Below are 20,931 nucleotides of genomic sequence, written 5' to 3'. Positions count from 1 at the left end.
TTTTTCTTCCCAAACTAATCTATAGATTCAATGTAATCCCAATCAAAATCTATGCAGGAATTTTTCTTGGGGGCTTGAGTGGGAGGAATTGACAAACTGATTCTGAAATTTATTTGGAAATACAAATGATTTCAGAAAAGCCAAGACAACCTTGATCAAGAAAAACAAAATTAGAGAATTTCTACCCATATTTCAAGACTTACTACAAATGTACCTAATCCAGACAGGGTGGCATTGGGTTACTGGGCATTACCAGACCAGTGCCATGGAACAGCATCTAGATGCAGATCCTCATGCACATGGTCACTTAGGACCAACCCTTACGAAGGGTTAGTCCTTGCACTAAATGGTGCTTGAGCAGTGAGCATCCTTGTGAACAAAAAAGGTCTATCTTAAATCCTGTCTCCTAAATACATAAAGATTAATTTGAGGTGTATCATGTGATATGTGAAAGTTACAGAAAAGGCAAACATTGGAGTATATCTTCGTGACCACAAGGAAGGCAAAGATTTTTTAAATAGTTCACTAAGCACTGACCATAATAGAGCAAGTCGATAAATTGTACTTTATTGACATGAAAAACTCTGTTTATGAAGAAACACTGCACAGAGAATGCAAAGACAAGCCACAGAGTGGAGGGACACACTTACAACGCGTATCCCACAGAGGTCTCACGGCATCTCACGGGCTCTCTGGATCTCGCTTTGTAGGGGTGAGGCGTTCATCTCCGATTCGAGAAATCACTTTTCGCAGTGCCAGGCTCTGCTGAATAAAATCACGTCTGTGAACCCTCAGACGGAGATCGACGGGCTTCGGAACATCTGGATCATAAAGCCGGCGGCCAAGTCCCGTGGCCGAGGTGAGTCGGAGGCTGGGCGCTGAGAGACGGCCACCTGCGGCCCCCAGAGCACAGCGCGCGCGCCCGGCCACAGGTGCACGACTCGGGGCTCTCCGCGGGGCAGGTGGCTCCAAGACATTGGTCTTCATGGCCCGCTTCCGAGGTTTGCTAATGAACTGGGATGTTCCCAAGTTAAACTGGGCTGTACTCTTCTTTTTATATTACCTCACCCAGTCTTGGCAACCCTAGCTGCTAAGATGGATCGAGGACTTCCATCTCAGGCAACAGCGGAATTCCCGCTCCTTACTCACCTGTAAGCACTGGCTCTCCTGGAGGCCCCTCCTTAAGGCCTGCACCTTTTGTCTGTGGTTTTTGTCTGGTGGGCTCAGCCTTGTACCTCATCTTGTGTTGTAGCTAGGACTGCGGCCTCTTTATTCTTAATGGTGAAAACTGTGTGTTCTTTTTAAAACAGGGATTTCAAGGTTTTTAAAATCTTATTTGTGTTTCCAAAGAACCAACCTTAGGTTGCATTTTTCCAATTTCCTGTGAAGGATATTATCCCCCTTGGCTCTGACTTTAAGGCTAAGCTTATTTATTTCCAGTCTTTCTTGTACAACAACAAAAGCCTTAAGTCTATGAGATCTCCTCCCGAGACGGCCCTCACTGCAACATCCGTCTTTGTGTTACATGATGTTCTCACTTTCCTGAGTATCTAAATAGACCTTAATTTTTTTTTTTTTTGGATATTTTATTTTCCCCTTGAGTTATTTGAAGAGCCTTGTTGGTGTTTTAAATTCGTAAGTGGTTCATTTTTACGTGATTTTAAAAAAATGTTTATTAATTTGAGATGTTACTGCCTCTGGCCTTCCCCAGCTGTCCTCTGAGAGCCCGCCCTCCGGGGTCGGGCCAGGGCTCCTCCATGGGCTCCATCCTGAGCCTGCTGCTCTTGATGGTAGCATCCGTCTGCAGGCAGCTCCCTCGTCCTGTCCATCAGGCCCGACCTTCCTCCCACTGCAGACACCTGCGTCCCCAGGGATGCCCCACAGACACCTCAGACCCAGCTGTTCAAATCCAAATGCAGGGCTTTCTGGCTGGGCACTGCGTGGGCCCCTTGCTGCTCTGAGCCCAGGATAACTTCAGAGGTTTGTTGCTTTGCCCTAGTCTTTCATTTCCGGATGGCAAGGTCTCAGCTTACAGTTGAAGAGACTACACCTACATTTTTGTGGGGAAAGCTCACCTCATGTGTTGCTACACCTTGTGCCTCGGGGCCTCTGCACATGGTGCTCCCCTCCAGCGGTGTGTCAGTCCGGATAGGCCAGATTGTGCTGGGTAACAAGCAGTCCCCAAACCTCAGTGTCTGTCAGTGAGACCAGTTCATCTCTACTCATGCTCGTCCATTATGGGTTGGCATGAGAAGGTAGCTGGGGGGAGTTCTGCTCACCGAAGTCCTCCCACCATCTTGTGACATCAGTCCCTCCAGGCTTCAGGATTGTCATGTCAGAGAAAGAGAGGGCTGGAGGGTCTGGTGGTGACCCAACAGACGAGAGGGATGCATGTCCCCTCTACTCAGAGGTCACTGGTCACCGTTAGTCACATGGCCTAACTTTGGGGGGTTGAGGATGAGAAGTTGCAAACCCTCTTGCAAAGTGGAGGAGGACCAGAATGGGTGTGCAGTCCTACCATTTGTCCAGGCACCCTTGGGAGTGAGGCCTCACCAGACCCCAGGCCCCTGGACACCTGCCACCCCTGTCTGCTGGTTCCCTGAGGCCCACAGAGCTTCCCTGCCCCCTGTCCACCGCACACCCAGGGCTCGTGCTCAGCCACCCCTCGCTGGCTGCCTTTAAACATACGTCTGTCCCCATCCCTGCCCCTCTCCATTCTGTGTCCTCTCTTGAGTCCTGGGGCTTGCCCCCTGGTGGGAGAGCCTGGGGGCCTGGCACCAGTTGTGGCCTCCATCCTGAGGGCAGAGCCTTCCCTGCTGGGCCACCCAGCTGTGCTGCCTCCCAGGCCCGGGTCAGAGCCGTGCTGGGTCTCAGAGCTGAGCTCGACCCTGCGTGCCGTGCCCCGGGGCTCAGTGGTGACTACTTGCAGACATCGTGTGCATGAACCGAGTGGAGGAGATCCTGGAGCTGGTCGCTGCAGACGACCTCTCTGCCAAGGACAACAAGTGGGTGGTGCAGAAGTACATCGAGACCCCACTGCTCATCTATGACACCAAATTCGACATCAGGCAGTGGTTCCTGGTCACGGACTGGAGCCCCCTGACCATCTGGTTCTACAAGGAGAGCTACCTGAGGTTTTCCACACAGCGCTTCTCCCTGGAGAATCTGGACAGGTCGGTTGGAGCGCCGGCTTGGTGCCGCGGGGTGTGAGGGGGCACAGGGTGTGCCCACGACACCTGTGGGAAAGGGGTGGGGTGCCAGGCCATGTCTGCTGTCCCCCATCACCACCAGGGGCACAAATGAGGAGGGAGGCTCAGGTAGGTTAAATGAGCTCCCTCCCCAAGGGGCAGGCCCAGGCCTGCTGTTCTTCAAAGCCCATGCTCTGCGCCCCATAATGTGTGAATCTTCTCCAGAAGATCCTCAGAGCTTCATGTGCCACGTGCCCACAAGGTGCAGGCACAGCCCGGGGATGACACATCTCCGCGACAGGTCCAGAGCCCCCCCCGTGTGCATGCTGTCCCGTCTGCTGGAGGGCTGAGTGGCGGCCCTGCGCACACGCTAACCCACGGCTGGCCAAGCTTGGGGCGCATACTTGGCCTGCTGCGCTGTCCTGCTCTCTCGGGGTCCAGCCAGCACACAGGCCCGGACGCCTTTGGAGGCTCCCGGGGGACATCTGCCTTGCCAGCCCCTCAAACCCCCTCCCTAGTCCCTGCAGGGCCTTCTCTTTATGAGCCCCAGAAGTCCTGGGGTGGGGGTCCTGCAGACGGCTGGGGAGGTAGGGGTGTTCAGCCCCTGACAAGGCAGCCTGTGGGGTGTGAGAATGGCCTGAGGGGTCCTCTGAGGATCCCAGCTGTGCCGGGCAAGACAAGAAGACGGGAGCACCTGAGCCAGAAAAGGCCAGGACTGTGGGGCCACACCCCAGATCCCAGGGCCCCTGGGGGGCAGGGTGCCACATGCAGAGGCTCAGATGTCCCGGAAGGGGGTGCCGGGGTGGGGGACCCACACCTCGCCAGGGTCTCCGAGTGGGCAGGACGTGTGTGTGGCAGGGATGGTGAGGCCCCTCCGCAAAGCCTCAGGAGTGAGGCAGAGAATTCCCCTTGCCTCTGTCCAAACCAGGGGCTTCTCTGTTCTGCCTTGTGAGCCCCTCGCTGTGTGGGGCTGGGTGCCTAGGCATCTTGACCAGGAGCTTTACAGGGGAGTCACACAGAATTGAAAGGGCACGCGGGCATGGGGCCTACTAAAGAAAGGGAGGGGTGCCTGGGGGGCTCAGTTGGTTAAGCATCCGACTCTCCATCTCGGCTCAGAATTGAGAGGGCTGGGAGCTGTTCGGCTGACACCTCGGGCATGTTAACTGTGTCCCCAGGCTAGGGGTCGTGGCCACACCAAGAGTCGCACCTGGCAAGTGACGCTTGGAGTCACACTTGTCAGGAGCAGGCTGCTGGGGAGAAGTTGTTCTGGCCGGCAGCTCCTGGAGTGAGTTCGTCTCTGCCAGGCCAGGGGGTCCTGGAAGAGGGGTCCTGCAGCTCACTGTGCACAAGGAGCCCCTTCCAGCCCCCCCCCCAGGCCACCGGACCCACCAAGCCATGACGGGATGCCTGGCAGATCTCTTGCCCTCTCTGAGCCCCATTTCTCCATCTGGGACCATAACTCTCACCCCAGATGAACAGGAGATTCCCTGAAATCATTTCTGATTGGGCATGGCCCAGCCTCCGATATACTGGCCACAATGGGTCCGCTGTGGGTCCACTACCCTAATTCCGTGGATCTCAGGTCGCAAGGCCCTCTGTCCTCTGGAAGTACGACCTCTCCAGGGTCACAGGGACGGGTCTTACTACCCAGAGCCACATGGCACATCTAGTCCAGTTACCTGTTTCAAAACCTGTTTGGAACAAGGCAAGAGTGTAAATTAATTAATTAGTTTCACAGAGACTCTTTCTCACTCTGTCTCACCAGACCAGCTCTTCAAGAGCCACATCCCTATTGCCAGGTGCAGATGGGGAAACTGAGGCTCTGGGAGGTGTTACTTCCGGAGGACTCGGAGCTGTCAGAGCCCCCACGGCAGCCGCCCGCCCTACGGCGGGGTGGGCGGGGGCGGGGTCGAGAGAGAAGAGTGTCGGGGGCGGGGTTAGCGGTGGCTTGGGGGTTCCGTGGGGGCAGAGGGTCGGCGGGTGTGGGGTCTCGGGGGAGGTGTCTGCACGGACATCGGGATAGGTGGGAGCCATAAGGGTTCTGGAGACTGGGTCACGGGGTCCAGGGTCGCGGTCCGGGAGTGGGGTCGCGGGCCCCAGCGTGGAGACGGGGTCGCGGGGGGTGGAGGTCGGGGGTCCTGAGGCGGGGGGGGAAGGTGGGGTGACGGTCCGGGGGCGGGGTCGCGGGGACCGGGGAGAGGAGGTCCGGGGTCCTGGGGCGGGGGGGGGGGGAGGTGGGAGGCGGTCTGGGGGCGGGGTCGCGGGGGGCGGAGGTCCGGGGTCCTGGGGCGGGGGAGGTGGGAGGCGGTCGGAGGGCAGGGTCGCGGGTCCAGAGTCCCAGGAACCCCAGGCTGATCGCGGCTTGCCTCGCGCAGCGCCATCCACTTATGCAACAACTCCATCCAGAAGCACCTGAAGAACGACAAGGGCCGCAGCCCCCTGCTGCCCTACCACAACATGTGGACCAGCACCAGGTTCCGGGAGTACCTGCAGAAGAGGGGCCGCGGGGCCATGTGGGCCAGCGTCATCTACCCCGCCATGAAGCGGGCCATCGCCGACACCATGAGGGTGGCCCAGGACCACGTGGAACCGCGCAAGAACAGCTTCGAGCTGTACGGGGCCGACTTCATCCTGGGGCGCGACTTCCAGCCCTGGCTGATCGAGATCAACTCCAGCCCCACCATGCACGCGTCCACGCCCGTCACGGCCCAGCTGTGCGCCCAGGTGCAGGAGGACACCATCAAGGTGGTCGTGGACCGCAAGATCGACCGCAACTGCGACATCGGCAACTTCGAGCTGCTGTGGAGACAGGTGAGGGGCGCGGCGCTGGGGGTGGGGGGACCGGCACTTGCTGCCCACCGTCCCTGGTGTAGCCACTTCAGGCAAAGGGAGCAGACAGTAACTCGGGTAGCCCCGGGGACTCCCTGGCACCGGCTGGCCTTCACCACTCTGCTTTATTCCCTCTCCTCCCTAGCCATCCCCAGCTCTGTGGTCACTAGGCGAGGAGGCCCCCTGCTTGGAATGGTAGGAGGCCCATGGCCTCCAGGCTCAGAATCTAGGCTGTTCCTTTCCAGACCTGCAGTGTCCACCCTCCTCCCACCTGGGGAAAACTGTGTCCTCCTTCAGGGGTCCCGCCTGGTGCCTGCTCCCTCCTGGGAGCCTTCCTGCAGGCCAGGCGGCAGGGCTGGGTGGTCACATTGCCAGGGACTCTGGTTCCATGGGGGGATCCTGTGCCCGGGCCTCTCTGGAGGAGGGACCTGGTGGGCAGCCCAGCAGCCACAGGGAAGTGTGGCCCGGGCTTCCCTTGAGGCCTGACCGCCAGCAGGCCGGCCAGCAGACACAGGAAGGGGAGCACCAGTCCCTGGGCACTAACGCCGCCCTCCTCTGCCTAGCCTTCTGTGGAGCTGCCACCCTTCCACGGGTCCGACCTCTGCGTGGAAGGCGTTAGCGTGAGGAGAGCCAAGAAGCAGATGCCGCCCATTTCCAACGTGAATCTTTCATCTTCCCTCTTGGACACTCAGCCCCTAAAAGTGAGGTGCCCCTCGGCCATGCCAAACCAGCCTCTAGGACCTCCACACTCGGCTCTCCAGCAGGACTCGAAACTGAAAGATGCCAAGGTACTTCCTTGCACCTTGCCTGTGCCCCTCAGGAGGGCGGCTGAGAGAGGCTGTAAAGTGCAGTCCGCCAACGCCGAGTCTGGCGGGAAGATAGAGTTCCCCACTTGTAATTTTCAACACATAGACAGTAAGGCCCCGAAAACTGGTCTGACCAAAGCCGAGTCCAACAAACACTCGGATCCAAACATACTGAATGAGCACCCACTGCCGTCCGTGCTTCCGAGCGTGAAGACAGTGGAGGGTGCTCTGGTTCAGCCACCCAAACCACCAGGTAACAGTGCGGCTGCTTGCGCCCGTCCGAGCCCTGGGTCTGCTGGGGGCTGCCCGTGGCCCGGGCAGGGAGCGTGTCCCGAGGTGGGCACTGGCCTGAGCTCAGAGCGGGTTTGGGGCGCCCTGGCCGCATCCTGGGACTGGCCAGGTTGTTGGGACAGTGGGGCTCCTGCAGCAGGGACCCCTCGCAGGACGGGTGGGTCTCACTCCTTGTGTGGCATAGTGCACATGGGGGGTTGGACGTGCCGGGTGCCGTGGACAGGTGCCAGCGATCCCTGGGCTCTTGCCTTCAGTTTTCTGAATTTCCTGGTGGAGCTGACCGTGCGTGGCCTGGGAGCCTGACCTGGGCCTGGGCTCAGAGCACAGGTAGACAGGTGTGGGGCAGCCCCGAGGCTCTGGGGGTGGCCCTGCCCTGCCTGTACCTCAGTGCGCCTCCGGTGGTGTCTGGCACCCAGCAGTGGCCCCGAGAGTATGTGTGATGAAAAGGCACGAGCCAGGCCATTCCCACACCCCCAGCTGGGTCTGCCCCAGGGACATTTGCCTCCTCAAACACACCCTATCTCAGTACCTGCCGTCCCCTCCACCTGCCGAGGGCTCGGTCTCTTTCTCTCTCCCCCACCCTTCCTCCCTCCTTCCCTCCCTTTCTCCCCGCCTCCCTCCCTGGCACCCCCCCCCCTTCTCCACCCCCCCCCCCCCCCCCCCCGGTCTGCTGCTTGTCTATCTCTCCTAGAGCGTGGGTCCCTAATGGCAGAGCGCTTTCTGCTGTTCTCACGCTCGCCGCAGCACCCGGGACTGTGCCTGGCACATAGCCAGGCTCAGGAAATGTTTGTTGGATGAAGAGGCGTGGACTGCCTCCAGAGTTGTGGGCTCTGGGCTTGGGCTGCAGGATCACGTGCTTTCAGAGCTGGCAGTGCCCTCGGAGGACGTCCCCAGCCCGTCCTCTCTCCTCGCCTCGTGTCCAGTCAGTCTCGGAGGCTGGTCAGCCGTACCGCTCAGCAGCTTGCTCTGGGAGGACGATTTCCAAATTTTTTGCTGTTATGAAAACACAGTGTACTTTTCCTACCACACTGTGCGGCTTCCGACAGGCATCTTTCTAGGAGTGAAGTGTTAATGGGGTGCATCAGCCACCATCACTAAGCAGCACCGACTGGGTGGCTTAAAGACAGAAATGTGTTCTTTCAAAGTTCTGGAGCCCGAAGTCTGGAATCAAGGTGTTGGCAGGGCCATGCTCCCCAAGGCTGTGGGGGAGCAATCCTTCCTTGTCTCTTCCAGCTTCTGGTGGCCGATGGCCATCCCCGGTGTCCCTTGGCTTGTAGATGTGTCACCCCAGGCTCTGCCCTGTCTTCACATGGTGTTCTTTCTCTGGGTCTCTGTGGCCAAATTTCACTCCTAGAAGGACACCATTGTTAGATTGGCACCCACCCTCCTCCCTCCGGTATGACAGCTTAACTCGATGACATCTGCAATGACTATTTCTAAATAATGTCCCATTCACAGATTCCAAGTGGACATGACCTTGTGGGGTGGGGCTCTTGAACCTGGTACACTGAGCCGTAGAAGCCTGGCTAACGGGGCTGCCCTCGGACTGCATCCACACCGAGGCTGGGGGCTCCCACTGCTGCCAACACCGGGCATCGAGAGACATCTTAACGTTTGCCTTTGGAGACCGTGCCACGGTGCTCACTTGCCTTTTTCCACTTTCCAATAAAATGGCCTGTTTTCAGACATGTGTTGGCCATTTACTTTTCCTCTCCTAAAAAGTACCCACTCAAGCTTTTTGTCCAATTGTCCTTAGACTCACGGGTCTGTTTCTCTTGGATTGGTAGGAGCGACGTCTGTTCTGGATTCTCCTTTTTCAGTTGACTCTTTTGCAAATACTGTCCTCCACTTTGTGATGTGTCTTTTTGGTCCTTTATGGTATCTTTTGATGTCAAGCCCCCTTAATTTTAATAAACTTAAACTAGTCAACCTTTTCCTCTACGGTTGGAGATTTTTGTGGCTTCTATCCTTACCCTGAGGTCATGAAAATAATCTCCAGTGGCTTCTTCTATAAGCACTGCCGTTGCTCCTACATTTCAGTCTTTAATGCTCCTGGAATTAATTTGCATGTGGTGTGACAGAGGTCCTATCACAGTGTTACAGGGGTACCCAACTGTGGGAAGCCCCTCCCCCACCCACGGCATATACGGTGTCTCTGGACTTTCTGGTCCACTTCGTTGGTCTGTTCATCTGCCCTGGGCCAATGCCACGATGTCTTCATCACTGTAGCTTTGTAGGACATCTTTATGCTGATCAGGCAAGTCCCACAATCTTGTTTTTCTTCCTTGGAAATGACTCGGCTGCTCTTGACCCCTTATGCTTCCATACAAGTTGTAGACCCAGGTTGTCAAGACCCATCAAACAAATTAAAATTAAAAAATTGTTATTGAGATTAAATTCACATATCAGTTTGGGGAGAACTGACTTCTTTACATTATTGAGTCTTATAATCTATGAATATGGTATAGCTCTCCATTTACTTATCCTTTAATATCTTTCAGTAAACTCCTAGACTTTTCTTTGTAATGGTCTTACACTTTTTTTAAAGTTAGATTTAGTCTTATATGTGTTTTATTTTTTATTCTATGGTAAGTAATATCAAAATTTGTGTTTCTTCTACAAATTGTGGCTGGTTGATAGAAATGGAATTGATTTTTGTGGATCGATTTCTTTTTAATCCAGCCATCTGGCTAACGTTTCTATCAATTCTATTAATACATTTGAAGATTATTTTGGATTTTTCACATACACAATTATATCATCTGAAGAGTTTTCTTTTTCCTTGCTATCATTGTACGTTTTGTATCTTTTTCTTACTTTATTGCGCTGTATAGAGCCTTACTTAATTCATTCATTTTTCTCATTTCAGTGGATCTTAGGTGCACATACTCTGGTTACTCATAATCCTTGGTTCATGTAGCATAGTTTCATTGTTTGTCCTTACAAGGCCCGCTATTATTTAGATAGTTTTAAAAACATAATTAGGGGGCACCTGGGTGGCTCAATTGGTTGAGCGTCTGCCAGGGTCCTGGATCAAGCCCCACATCCTGCACCCTGTTCAGTGGGGAGTCTGCTTCTCCCTCTGCCCCTCCCCTTGCACATGCCTTCTCTCTCTCTCTCTCTCAAATAAAGTCTTTAAAAAAAACATAATTAGAACCAAAAGTGATCTACATCCACCCATCTCTAGCACCGCTATCTCCCTGCATCTCCCCCTGAAGTAACCATTATCCTTAAAACCACATTTGTCATATCCTTGTTTTCCTTTTTAGTTTTGTTACATCTATATGCATTCTTTAAATGATCTTTAATTTTAAGCTGTTTTTGCTTTTTAAGAAGGGCATCATGCTTATATTTTCACCAAATATCAAACTGCTAAAATTCATCTATGCTGCTGTATGTCACTGCAGCTTATTTCTTTTTTTTACCTTTTAAAGATTATTTATTTATTTATTTATTTATTCATCAGAGAGGGAGAGAGATTGAGCACAAGCAGGGGGGAGGGGCAGAGGGAGAGGGAGAAGCAGATTCCCCACTGAGCAGGGAGCCTGACACGGGGACTCGATCCCAGGACCCTGGGATCATGACCTGAGCCGAAGGCAGACTCTTCACTGACTGAGCCACCTGGAACCCCACAGCTCATTTCTTTGTGAGATTATTTTACAATGACTCTTCCACTTTCCTGTGATTGTGTATTTAGGTTGTTTCCAGGGTTTGCTGTGAACATTCTTGTACATGTCTCTTATACATGAGTGAGGTTTCTTTTTTTTTTTTTTAAAGATTTTATTTATTTATTTGAGAGAGAGAATGAGAGACAGAGAGCACGAGAGGGAAGAGGGTCAGAGGGAGAAGCAGACCCCCCGCTGAGCAGGGAGCCCGATGTGGGACTCGATCCCGGGACTCCAGGGTCATGACCTGAGCCGAAGGCAGTCGCTTAACCAACTGAGCCACCCAGGCGCCCATGAGTGAGGTTTCTTGTGAGTAGATGCTTCAGAATGGAATTGCTAGCTCATGGGATATATGAATGCTCAATTTTAGGAGGTGTCAACAAACTGTTTTCCAAAGTGCTTTGAAATGATCTCTGCTCTCACCAGGAATGTATGAGCGATCGTGTGAATCCGTGGAATTACCAACATTTTGAGTCATCAGATTTTCTCATTTTCACCCATCAAATGGACGTAAGAAGAGTCTTGTTCTGATCTTGATTAATCACTGCATTTCAGTGATTAATTGTGTTAAATATCTCAGTATGTGTTAATTATGTAAATTCCTCTTCTGGGAAATATCTGTTCATATCTTTTGCCTGTTTTTCTATGGGGTTGTTTATGCTCATAATATCTATCGTGAACAGCTTCTCCCAGTTTGAAACTGTACTTTCAGTTTTTAAAAAGTATCTTTTGATGAAAACTGTGAGTCTTAATGTGGCCAAAGTTATCAGTATTTTTTTTAGTCAGTGCTATTTTTGTCTTAAGAAATTTTTCCTGGGACACCTGGGTGGCTCAGTCGGTTAAGCATCTGCCTTCGGCTCAGGTCATGATCCCAGGGTCCTGAGATCCAGTCCCACATCGGGCTCCCTGCTCAGCGGGGAGCCTGCTTCTCCCTCTGCCTGCCACTCCCTGTGCTTGTGTTCACACTCTCTCTCTGTCAAATAAGTAAATAAAATCTTAAAAAAAAAAAAGAAATTCTTCCTTACCCTGAGGTTTAAAATATTATTTACCTACATTTATTACTAAGAGTTTCAAATTTTGTCTTTGACGTATAAGTCCTAACCTATCTGGAATTGATTTTTGAATATGGTATGGTAAGAATCAACTTTTATCTTTGTCCATAGGGATAACAACCTTTTTCATTTATTTGTTGAAAAATCCCTTTCTTTCCTGCTTTGTGAACTGATATCTGATTCTGTACCTGTATCGGTCGATCTCTGGAGTCTCTATTCCATTCCACAGGTGATTTTGCACCCCTGTTCCAGTGCCACACCGTCTTCACATCTGGGGGGCAAGTTGCCTCTCTCTAGATAAGGGTTCTGGTCCTTCTTGGACTCATTCCCTTCTATGTAGATGTCGTAATTGCTTTCATCAAGTTCCACAGCTAATCCTATTGAGATTTTGGTTGGATTTGCATTGAATCCCTAGATCAATTTGGGGGAAATTGACAAATTAATGAAATAATAATATCTTCCTACCCATGAACATGATATACTTCTCCATTTACCTTATGTCTTCTTTAAATTTTATACTTTCCCAATAGAGGTTATATACATCTTTTATTAGACTTATTCTTCGTTCCTTGATATCCTGATCGTGGCGTACATGGGGTCATCTCTCCGTATCATTGCTGCTGCGGGTACACAGAATGCAGCTCACGTTTATGTTTAAATTTTCTATACTGCCACACTTCTAAACTCATTATTTCTAAAGATTTGTATGTATATTCTTCTGAATTTTCTATGTGAGTAACTCCATATCGTGTGCAAATAGCTTTATGTCTTCCGTTACAATCTCGTTGTCTGTAATTTCTTTGTCTTGTCATATTGTACTGGCTAGAGCCTCCTACAAAGTGTTGGGTATTATTGTTGAGTTCCTGATTTTAAAGGGAATGTTTTTAACATTTCCTCATTTATAATGACATTTTTCTAGGTCTTTATAGCATTATAGATATGATAAAAATATACATATAAATGTATAGACACTCTAGCATGTTAAAGAAGTTTCTTTCTAATTATTACCAAGAATTTGTATTGTATATAGTGAATTTTCTCAAAAAACTTTTTTTTTTGCATCTAGAGGTTATCATAAGCTTTTTCTCCTTTGTACTATTAAAGTGATGAATAATATCAATTGATTTTTTAAGTTGGTTTGATGTTAGGTTTGACGTATGGCTAGATTTTGTTTCTTACATGTGGTTGAAATTCATTCTCAACCATAATTTATTCATACTACTATTTATAGACATTTACATTGTTTCTAGGTCAGATTATTACAAATAGTGCTGCTATGAATGCTCCTGAATTTGGTGAAATACATAGACTGGGGGCGCCTGAGTGGCTCAGTTGGTTGAGCGTCTGGCTCTTGATTTCGGCTCAGGTCATGATCTCGGGGTCGTGGGATCAAGCCCCGCATTGGGCTCCCCGCTCAGCGGGGAGTCTGCTTGTCTCCCTCTCCCTGTACTCCTCCCCATCCCCTGCTTTTGCTCTCTCTCTCTCTCTCTAAAATAAGTCTTCAAAAAAGAAAACAGAACCCTATGTACACTGTTCTGTGCTGAGTCATGCACTCAGCTTTGGCAGGCCCTCCTAAGGAATTTCCCCAAGTGAATGTGCCAGGTTACATCCCACCACGATGTGAGTGTGTTCCAATTGCTCCATACTCTTGCCAACACTAGCTATCCCCTTTGTTCTTATTTTGGCCATTCTGGTAGATGAGGAGTGGCCTCACATTATAGCTTCAATTTACAGTTCCCTGATGACTAATGAAGTTCAGCTCCTTTATTTATATTCCATTTGAACATACTCTTATACAGTTCCAATTTTTGCATTTGGATAAATTTTTTTGTTGGCCTATTCCTATTGGCTTATAGGGGTTCTCTAGATATTCTGGATTCAAGTCCCTTAGCGAGTACATATATTAAAAATATCTTCTCTTGGGGCACCTGGCTGGCTCAGGCTGTGAAGCATGTGACTCTTGATCTCAGGGTTGAAGTTCAAGCCTCATGTTGGGGGATAGAGATTACTTAAAGAAAATAAAATCTTAAATATATATACACAATATAATATATCTTATCTCATTCTATGATTTGCTTTTCATTCTCTTCATAACATTTTTGATGTATATAAATTATTAATTTCAGTATATTCCAGTATTAATTTTTCCTTTATGATTAGCACCTTTTGTTGTCTGTTTGAGAAATCCTTGCCTACCCCAAAGTCATAAAAATAGTCACTTCTGGGGGCGCCTGGGTGGCTCAGATGGTTAAGCGTCTGCCTTCGGCTCAGGTCATGATCCCAGGGTCCTGGGATCGAGCCCTGCATCAGGCTCCCTGCTCAGTGGGGAACCTGCTTCTCCCTCTCCCTCTGCCATTCCCCACCCCACCCCACCCCCCACTCGTGTGTGCTCTCTCTCTCAAATAAATAAATAAAATCTTAAAAAAAAATAGTCACTTCTGTTTTCTTCTGGAAATTGTATTGTTACACGTTTCACATTTAGATCTGTATTCCATCTGGAATTGTTTTAGTGTGTGCTGTGATGTGTAGGGGTCAATAATCCTTATTTTTTCAGTATGGATATTCAACCAATGCAGTATGGAAAATTAAAGACACTATTCCTCACTGTACTGCACCTTCCTCATAAAACAGGTGACTGTGTGTATGTTGTTCTGTGTTTTGGACTCTACTCTGTTCCAATTGTCTATCTGCCTATCTTTTTTAGCCAGGTTTCTGCAGGAATAAAGCTACATAACAAAGGCACCTTTCTCCCCTACCCCAGTGGTATTTATTCAGCAAGCATTTATTTTTCACATATCTTCAGATCAGCTGCAGCAATGTAACTGGGCTCCAGGCTGCAGGTTGGGTTCAGATCTGCTCCATGTGTCTCCTCCTTCTGGGAACCATGGCTTCCCAGGGTGTCTTCTTCACATGGCAGATGGTATAAACATGAGAGAGCAAGCCAAACCATGCAAGCATATGGAAGCTTCTACTCCTATCACATCTGCACACATTGCACTGGCCAAACTCAAGTCAGTGGGCGAGGAAGGATACTTTGCAACAAGGAGGAGGAGGAGAGGAGTGAATATGTCCTGAACAATAACCATATATACAACAGTCCAATCTCTCGGTCACCAATATTCACTTACCTTCTATCATAAAAATATACTCACTGCCCCCTACTCCAAAAGTCTCCCAATTATGGCATCAGGCTTCAAGTCCCAGATCTCATGACTCTACATCAGCTCTGGATTCTACATCACTCCTCTTCATCTGGATAACCATGAGTCAAAAAGACAAGTCCAGTCTGGGATTAACTTGGCCTGTGGCCGGTTCATGGATGCTGGGAGAAGACATGAGACTCCTAGATCAGAGACAAAGGATGTTCCTACTCGTGGCACAGCATGAGCATCAGCATATCTGTGATAGTCCCAAGAAGAGTATGTGATAGGGCCCAGGTGTATGCTACGCACAGTGAGTTTTTGTCACAGCTGAGGAACACTGATTTGGGGAATCTGCCACTCTAATAGCAAGCAGTAAGCAACCCTGCTCTTGGCCTGAAGGGAGAAACTATCTCATCCCTCAGGACTGCTCACTGCATACATGACCCTGAGAAATGGGCCAGGTAAAGGGTAGTCAGGGCCTTTTATTCTTGGCACACCCAACAAAATGTGTAGGGTGCTCAAAAGACCCATGGAGGACAGTCTCTCCCAATAGTCCACCTGTCAGTCCTGCTCAGCCTCTGGTGAGTTTTGACATGAGTATCCGCTCTACTGGCCATTCTGATTAATCTGACCAGCAGAGGTTGACACCAGATCCATTCAATTTGTCTGAGACATGTTTGTTTAAGGCTACCTTCCTCAGGCTCCAAGCAGCAGGAAGAGGCCAGCCTGCAGCGCCGATCTCAGCCATATCCTCTGTGCACAGGACCTGGCGTGCTGCAAGTCCCAGAGTGCACCAACAGCTCCGATTTCAGACAGCCAGGATACAGTCCACGGCGAATCTCACGAAGACCCACACACCTGAGTTTGGATTGGCCTCTGATCTTTGATGTCTTTGCCAATATAGGGCATAATAGTTGGGCCAAAAAGCAACCCCCACCCCCACCCCCCGCTGGAGAAGTTTCTGTGTCCACTCAACCCCCACCCCTCCCCTACAAACTTGCTTTGGTTGGGCCACATGAACAGTACGGCTGAGATCTGCACCCTGGTGGTCGTGCTGGGTCTGCAGCCCATGGATGGAGGTGGGAGACCCAGGGGCGGTCAGCCCCAGTCACAGCTGCTGCTTGATCATGCCTCTGGGCTGCATGCCAGTCTGCAGGACAGAGGCCACCAAACAGCCCCTGTCCCGCACCTCCAGGCTCTAAGAGCTCCCCCCAGAGGCACGCTCTTGTCCTCCATCCATAGCCACAAAATTGGTTCTTTTCTTCCACCATCCCTTACTCCCATCTGGAACATTCATCTGAAGGGCCACGGCCACCGGAGATGGACAGTAGCCCTGTTTTGGTGCTCAAGGACCATGCCACCCCCACAGGAAAATCCAGGTGGCAGAGCTGGAGTGAAGTTTGAACCCCGTGGGCCCATTAGGCCCAGCTGCCAGCAGAAGGGTGCATGGCCGGGGGCTGCCTGGGGAAAGAAGTCCCGTGCTCGGCCAAGAGGAGATGGCCACATTCCCCCGAAGGAGTTGAGGGGAGCAGAATGCGGTCCCAGCACTGGATAGTGCCACGTGGATGGCAGGAAGCCCGGGATGCCACCGAACACCCGAACCATCGGCCCATTGCTGGTTGCCAAGGTGACAAAAGGCACGCCACTGCAGACTGGACCAGGGGTCAGCAAACCACAGCCTGAGCCTGCGTCTCTGTGGCCTGAGAGCTGAGAATGGCCCTTACTTTTTTAAAGGGTTATAAAAAAACCCAGCAGAGAATATGTGACAGGCTTCCCTCTGTCCCTGTCCCTACACAGATGGTCACTGAAAGCCAGCATTCTGTCCCATAGCCTCCCTGCCGGCCCCCCGAGTCGATGAGGTGCACTTCCTGCCTCCTGAGTCAGCACAGCTCAGCCTCGGGCTCCGTCACTCCCTCACACGGGTCTCCAGGCCAGGGCGCGCCAGTTCCTCACCACCCGTGGGCTGTTGCACGGCCCACGCCACCTGCTTGGGGTTTCCTGCCGTTTTCGGTACCGCTCTGTGTGCAGAGCCCACACTCCGTGCGATCATCGCACATGGCAAAGGACTCCAACCCTCGGTGCCTCAACAAACACTTCCCGGTCACGAGGCTGCTGGTCCGCTGTGGCCGTGCGGGTTCAGCAGAGATGAGCTGTACTTGCTTCCAGGCTGCCCGTTGGGTCTGGGCCAGCTCCACATGACCCTCATCCTTGGGCCAGTGGCTGCCCAGCATGTGTTTGTCCAAGACAGCCGGCCAACCCTGCCCGCGCGCCTGGAGCCAACAGGTCACCAGCAGGCTGTTCTTGGCCCCTGCACTTGCACACACATTTCGGGATCCTCCTGTCGACTTCACAGGGAGGAAGGAAGGAGGGAAAACCGGCTGGGATTTTGATGGGGATCACCTTGAACGGGCAGATCACTTTGGGGAGAATTGACACCTTTTTTATATTGTGTCTTTCAAACCATGATCATGATCTAATTAAGGCTCCTCTTTGCTGTGTTTTGTGGTTTTTCAGAGTCAGGGTCTGGCACATCTTTCATTAGATTTCTTCCCTTTAGGCACTTGGTGGCTTTTAATGCCATGGTAAATAACCTCTCTCTCTCTTTTTTAGGGAGCATGAGCAGGGGGAGGAGCAGAGGGGGAGGGACAAGCAGACTCCCCGCTGAGCAGGGAGCCTGCTGATCATGACCAGAGCCAAAGGCAGAGGCTCAACCGACGGAACCCCCCGGGCACCCCGAGAGTATCTCTTCTTATGCTATATTCTTATGGCACGACTTACGCACAGTAAGGACAGATCTCGAGTACACACAGCTCCACGTGTTAGGCCTGCACAACCACCTCCCAGACCACACAGCTGACCTTGCTCACGGCAGAGGTCCTCTCTGTGCTCGGCCTCGGAGACAAGCACTGTCCCCCTTAAGTCGCCACACATTGGCTTTGACTGTGTTTCCACGCTCCGCGTCTGTGCTCTTCCGTACAGAGCGCAGGTGGTGCGTTCATCTTCCGCACGGAGGTCGTCGAGCGAGTGCACCAGGGTGACCGGGGGTTGGGCTGCTTCCCGTTCGGAGTGGCTACAAAGTTGCTGTGATGTGTGGATGTGTGCCTTCATTTCTCCGGAGTGGCCGTGGACCCAGACGTGGACGTGGACCCAGACGGCATCGTAGGTCACTGCGGATGCTTCTGTTCTGCTTTGGAAGAAACTGGCATTCTCCACAGTAGGTGTGGTGGTTTACGCTCCGGTTGCCCCACATCCTCGCCCCACAGTCTTGTAAGACTCTTTTTTTAGCCATTCTGGTAGGTGAGGGGTATCTCATGTGGCTTTAATTTGTATTTCCCTGATGACAAATCACACTGAGCACTTTGCCTTGTGTTTCTTGGTTATATCTTAATGAAGTGCCTGTTTCTGTCCTTTGCCCATTTTTAAATTAGGTCATTTATGTTTTTGTTATTTATTTGTTTTGGTTTTTATATATGCTGTGTTTTTATTGGTCAGGTACGTGTACTGGGAATATTTTCTCCTAGTCAGTGGCTTGCCTTTTCACTTTCTTAGTGACGCCTTTTGAGAAGTAGAAATATTTCACGAAGCCTAATTGATCAGGTTTCCCTTTTGTGGCTAGTGCTTTTGGCATTTTGTCTGAAATAGCTGGGTCTACACCTAAGTCATAGAGATGTTCTCCAAGTGGCTCCTTCTAGAAGCTCTATGGTTTTGATCTTCACATTTTGGTCTGTGATCCATCCTGAATTCATTTTTGCGTGTGCTGTGAAGGGGCCAAGGACTGTGGTTTTCACGGTGATGGCCAGCGGACCCAGCGCCATCACGGGAAGGCTTGCTTACCCCCATTGCATTGCTTTGGCGCCCTCATCAGAAACAGACTCTCTGGAATGAACTCTGGATTCCCTACTCTGAACCAGTTTTCTGTTTACCTGTCCCTATTCCAATATCACATTTATGCAGGGCCTTAAGGGTTGCAGTTTGGAAAAAAGTTGGGGAATGCGATAGCGTATGTTCTCCAGCGGTCTCCTGCTCAGCATTGCCTTGGCTATTCTCTTTTGAATCTTCATGTAAATTTTGCCATCAGCCTGTACATTTCTACAAGAAAGACCTGGTGGGATTCTGACCGGGCCTGCATCACATCTACAGATCATTTTAGGGCGAAATGACATCCTGGGATACGGGTATGACGTACTCCACATTCCTTTGGGTGTTCTTTAGTTTTCCTCCGCAATATTTTAGCATGGACTGTTTAAATCAAACTTATTCATACGTATGTGATGTATTTTTGATATGTTTATAAATGTATTTTTCTAAATAAATTTTGATACTTTTATAAATGGTGCTTTTTTATCCTTTTTTTCGGTAAGAACGTATAAAATCTACTCTCTCAGCAGATCTCAGCTATTCCATACAGCGTCAGCAGCTGTAGTCACCGTGTTTTATATCACATCCTCAGACCTTACTCGTCTTCAAGCTCAGCGTGTGGACCCTTGCCCAGCCTCCCCCTGTCTCCCCTGCACCCGGCCCCTGGCAGCCACTTTCTACCTGTTTCTATGAGTTTGACTTTTTTTCTTTTCAGATTCCACTTATAAGTGTTATAAGTGGTGTTTTAAATTTTATTTTCCAATTATTTGTGCTAATGTATAGAATATTCCATTGACCCTCTAGCCCAAAGTGCTGGTAAATTGACTTCTTGGTTCTAGTAGTCTGGGATGCCTTTGGATTTTCTACATAATCACACCACTCCTTTCTGATCTCTATGCCTTTGTTTCTCATTCTTGCCTGATTGCACTGGCTGGAACCTCCAGGAGAGAGAGCGGGCAGGCATCCATCAGCAGTATTAGCTGGAGATTTTCCACAAGTGCACTTGTCACTTAGGGGCAGTTCCCTCTCTCCCTTGTTTGCTGAGAGTGGTTTTCTTTCCTTCCTTCCCTCCTTCCTCCGTCCCTCCTTCCCTCCCTCCTTCCTCCTTCCCTCCTCCCTCCTTCCCTCTTCCTTCCTCCCTCCTTCCTCCCTCTCTCCTTCCTCCTTCCCTCGTCCCTCCTCCCCTCCTCCTTCCTCCCTCTCTCCTTCCTCCTTCCCTCGTCCCTCCCTCCTCCCTCCTCCTCCCTCCTCCTGCTGCCTGTCCCCAGCTTGTGCCCAGTGCGAGCCTGCTTGTACCATACAGGCTCTGGCATGTCCCGTGGGCAGGCTTGTCCCAGCGCCCTCAGGGAGGCCTTGTTCCTGGGCTCTGGTTCAGCATCTGCTTCAGGCTCCAGGAAGCTGTGGGCTGCTTTGCATAGGTGCTGGGTGTCCCTGCTCCCATCCACCCCATCCAGCTCCTGAGGAGTGACTCAGCCCAGGCCATTGGCACTGAGTGGCTCTGATAGGCATGGTGTCCCAGGCGGTGGTGCTGTTGGGCTGGGCGCTTGCTGGCTGGGGAGGGCCCTGGCCCGGAGGCCGGGAAAGCCTGGAGAGCCCTCCTCCCCCCTGCCTGGTACAGGCTGTAACAGGCATGCCAGCTGGGCTTCTGGGCCATGGGCAGCCTCAGGGCTGACTCACAGGCCCAGCACAGCAGGGAGGGGAGGGAGCCTGGCACGGCCCCTGCCACTCCTGGGGTGCGGGGGTGGAACCTTGGAGTGAGAGCAAAGGCTAGAAGCCTGGAGGACAAGGACAGAGGGAGCCTGGCCAAGGTTTCAGATTTTTGGAGACCCTGACTCCCCCTCCCCCCGCCCCCCATGAAAGGGGCACAGTCTCACCCGCCTGCTGGCCTCCCTCATCCTGGGGTGTCAGAGGAACTGTGTGCACATCCTCCCAAAGCAGCAGCTTTAGCAGAGGGGGATGGCCTCTCCGGGTGGCCGGCCTGCCCACCCTCACCTGTCACAGCCGTGGCTGGGCCGCCCATCCGCAGCCCTGCTGGCCACAGCACCTTCACCCAACAATGTCACCACCTCCTGGGCCAGCAGGCCGGTGTCCTGGGGGGC

General features: G+C 51.5%; 1 protein-coding gene across 4 annotated transcripts in view; it reads left to right on the top strand.

The window, feature by feature from the left end:
* TTLL8 (tubulin tyrosine ligase like 8) overlaps positions 1–10,124 on the top strand; it is a 49,059-nt gene extending 38,935 nt beyond the window's left edge. For 2 of the 4 annotated variants that reach the window (XM_032416287.1, XM_032416285.1), the window contains 4 exons: positions 711–859; positions 2,930–3,173; positions 5,564–5,999; positions 6,581–7,658. In XM_032416287.1, the coding sequence (XP_032272178.1) occupies positions 711–859; positions 2,930–3,173; positions 5,564–5,999; positions 6,581–7,417 (1,666 nt within the window). In that variant the 3' untranslated portion in view covers positions 7,418–7,658. Of the gene's footprint in view, positions 1–710; positions 860–2,929; positions 3,174–5,563; positions 6,000–6,580; positions 7,659–8,572 lie in introns of those variants that run through there. The other 2 variants (XM_032416286.1, XM_032416284.1) reach the window with 2 other exon arrangements.
* Positions 10,125–20,931: the final 10,807 nt, after the last annotated feature.

The sequence above is a fragment of the Phoca vitulina genome, unplaced genomic scaffold (assembly GCF_004348235.1).
Source record: "Phoca vitulina isolate PV1807 unplaced genomic scaffold, GSC_HSeal_1.0 scaffold19, whole genome shotgun sequence".
Taxonomy (NCBI): Eukaryota; Metazoa; Chordata; class Mammalia; order Carnivora; family Phocidae; genus Phoca; species Phoca vitulina.
This window is presented reverse-complemented; position numbering and strand designations above follow the sequence as displayed.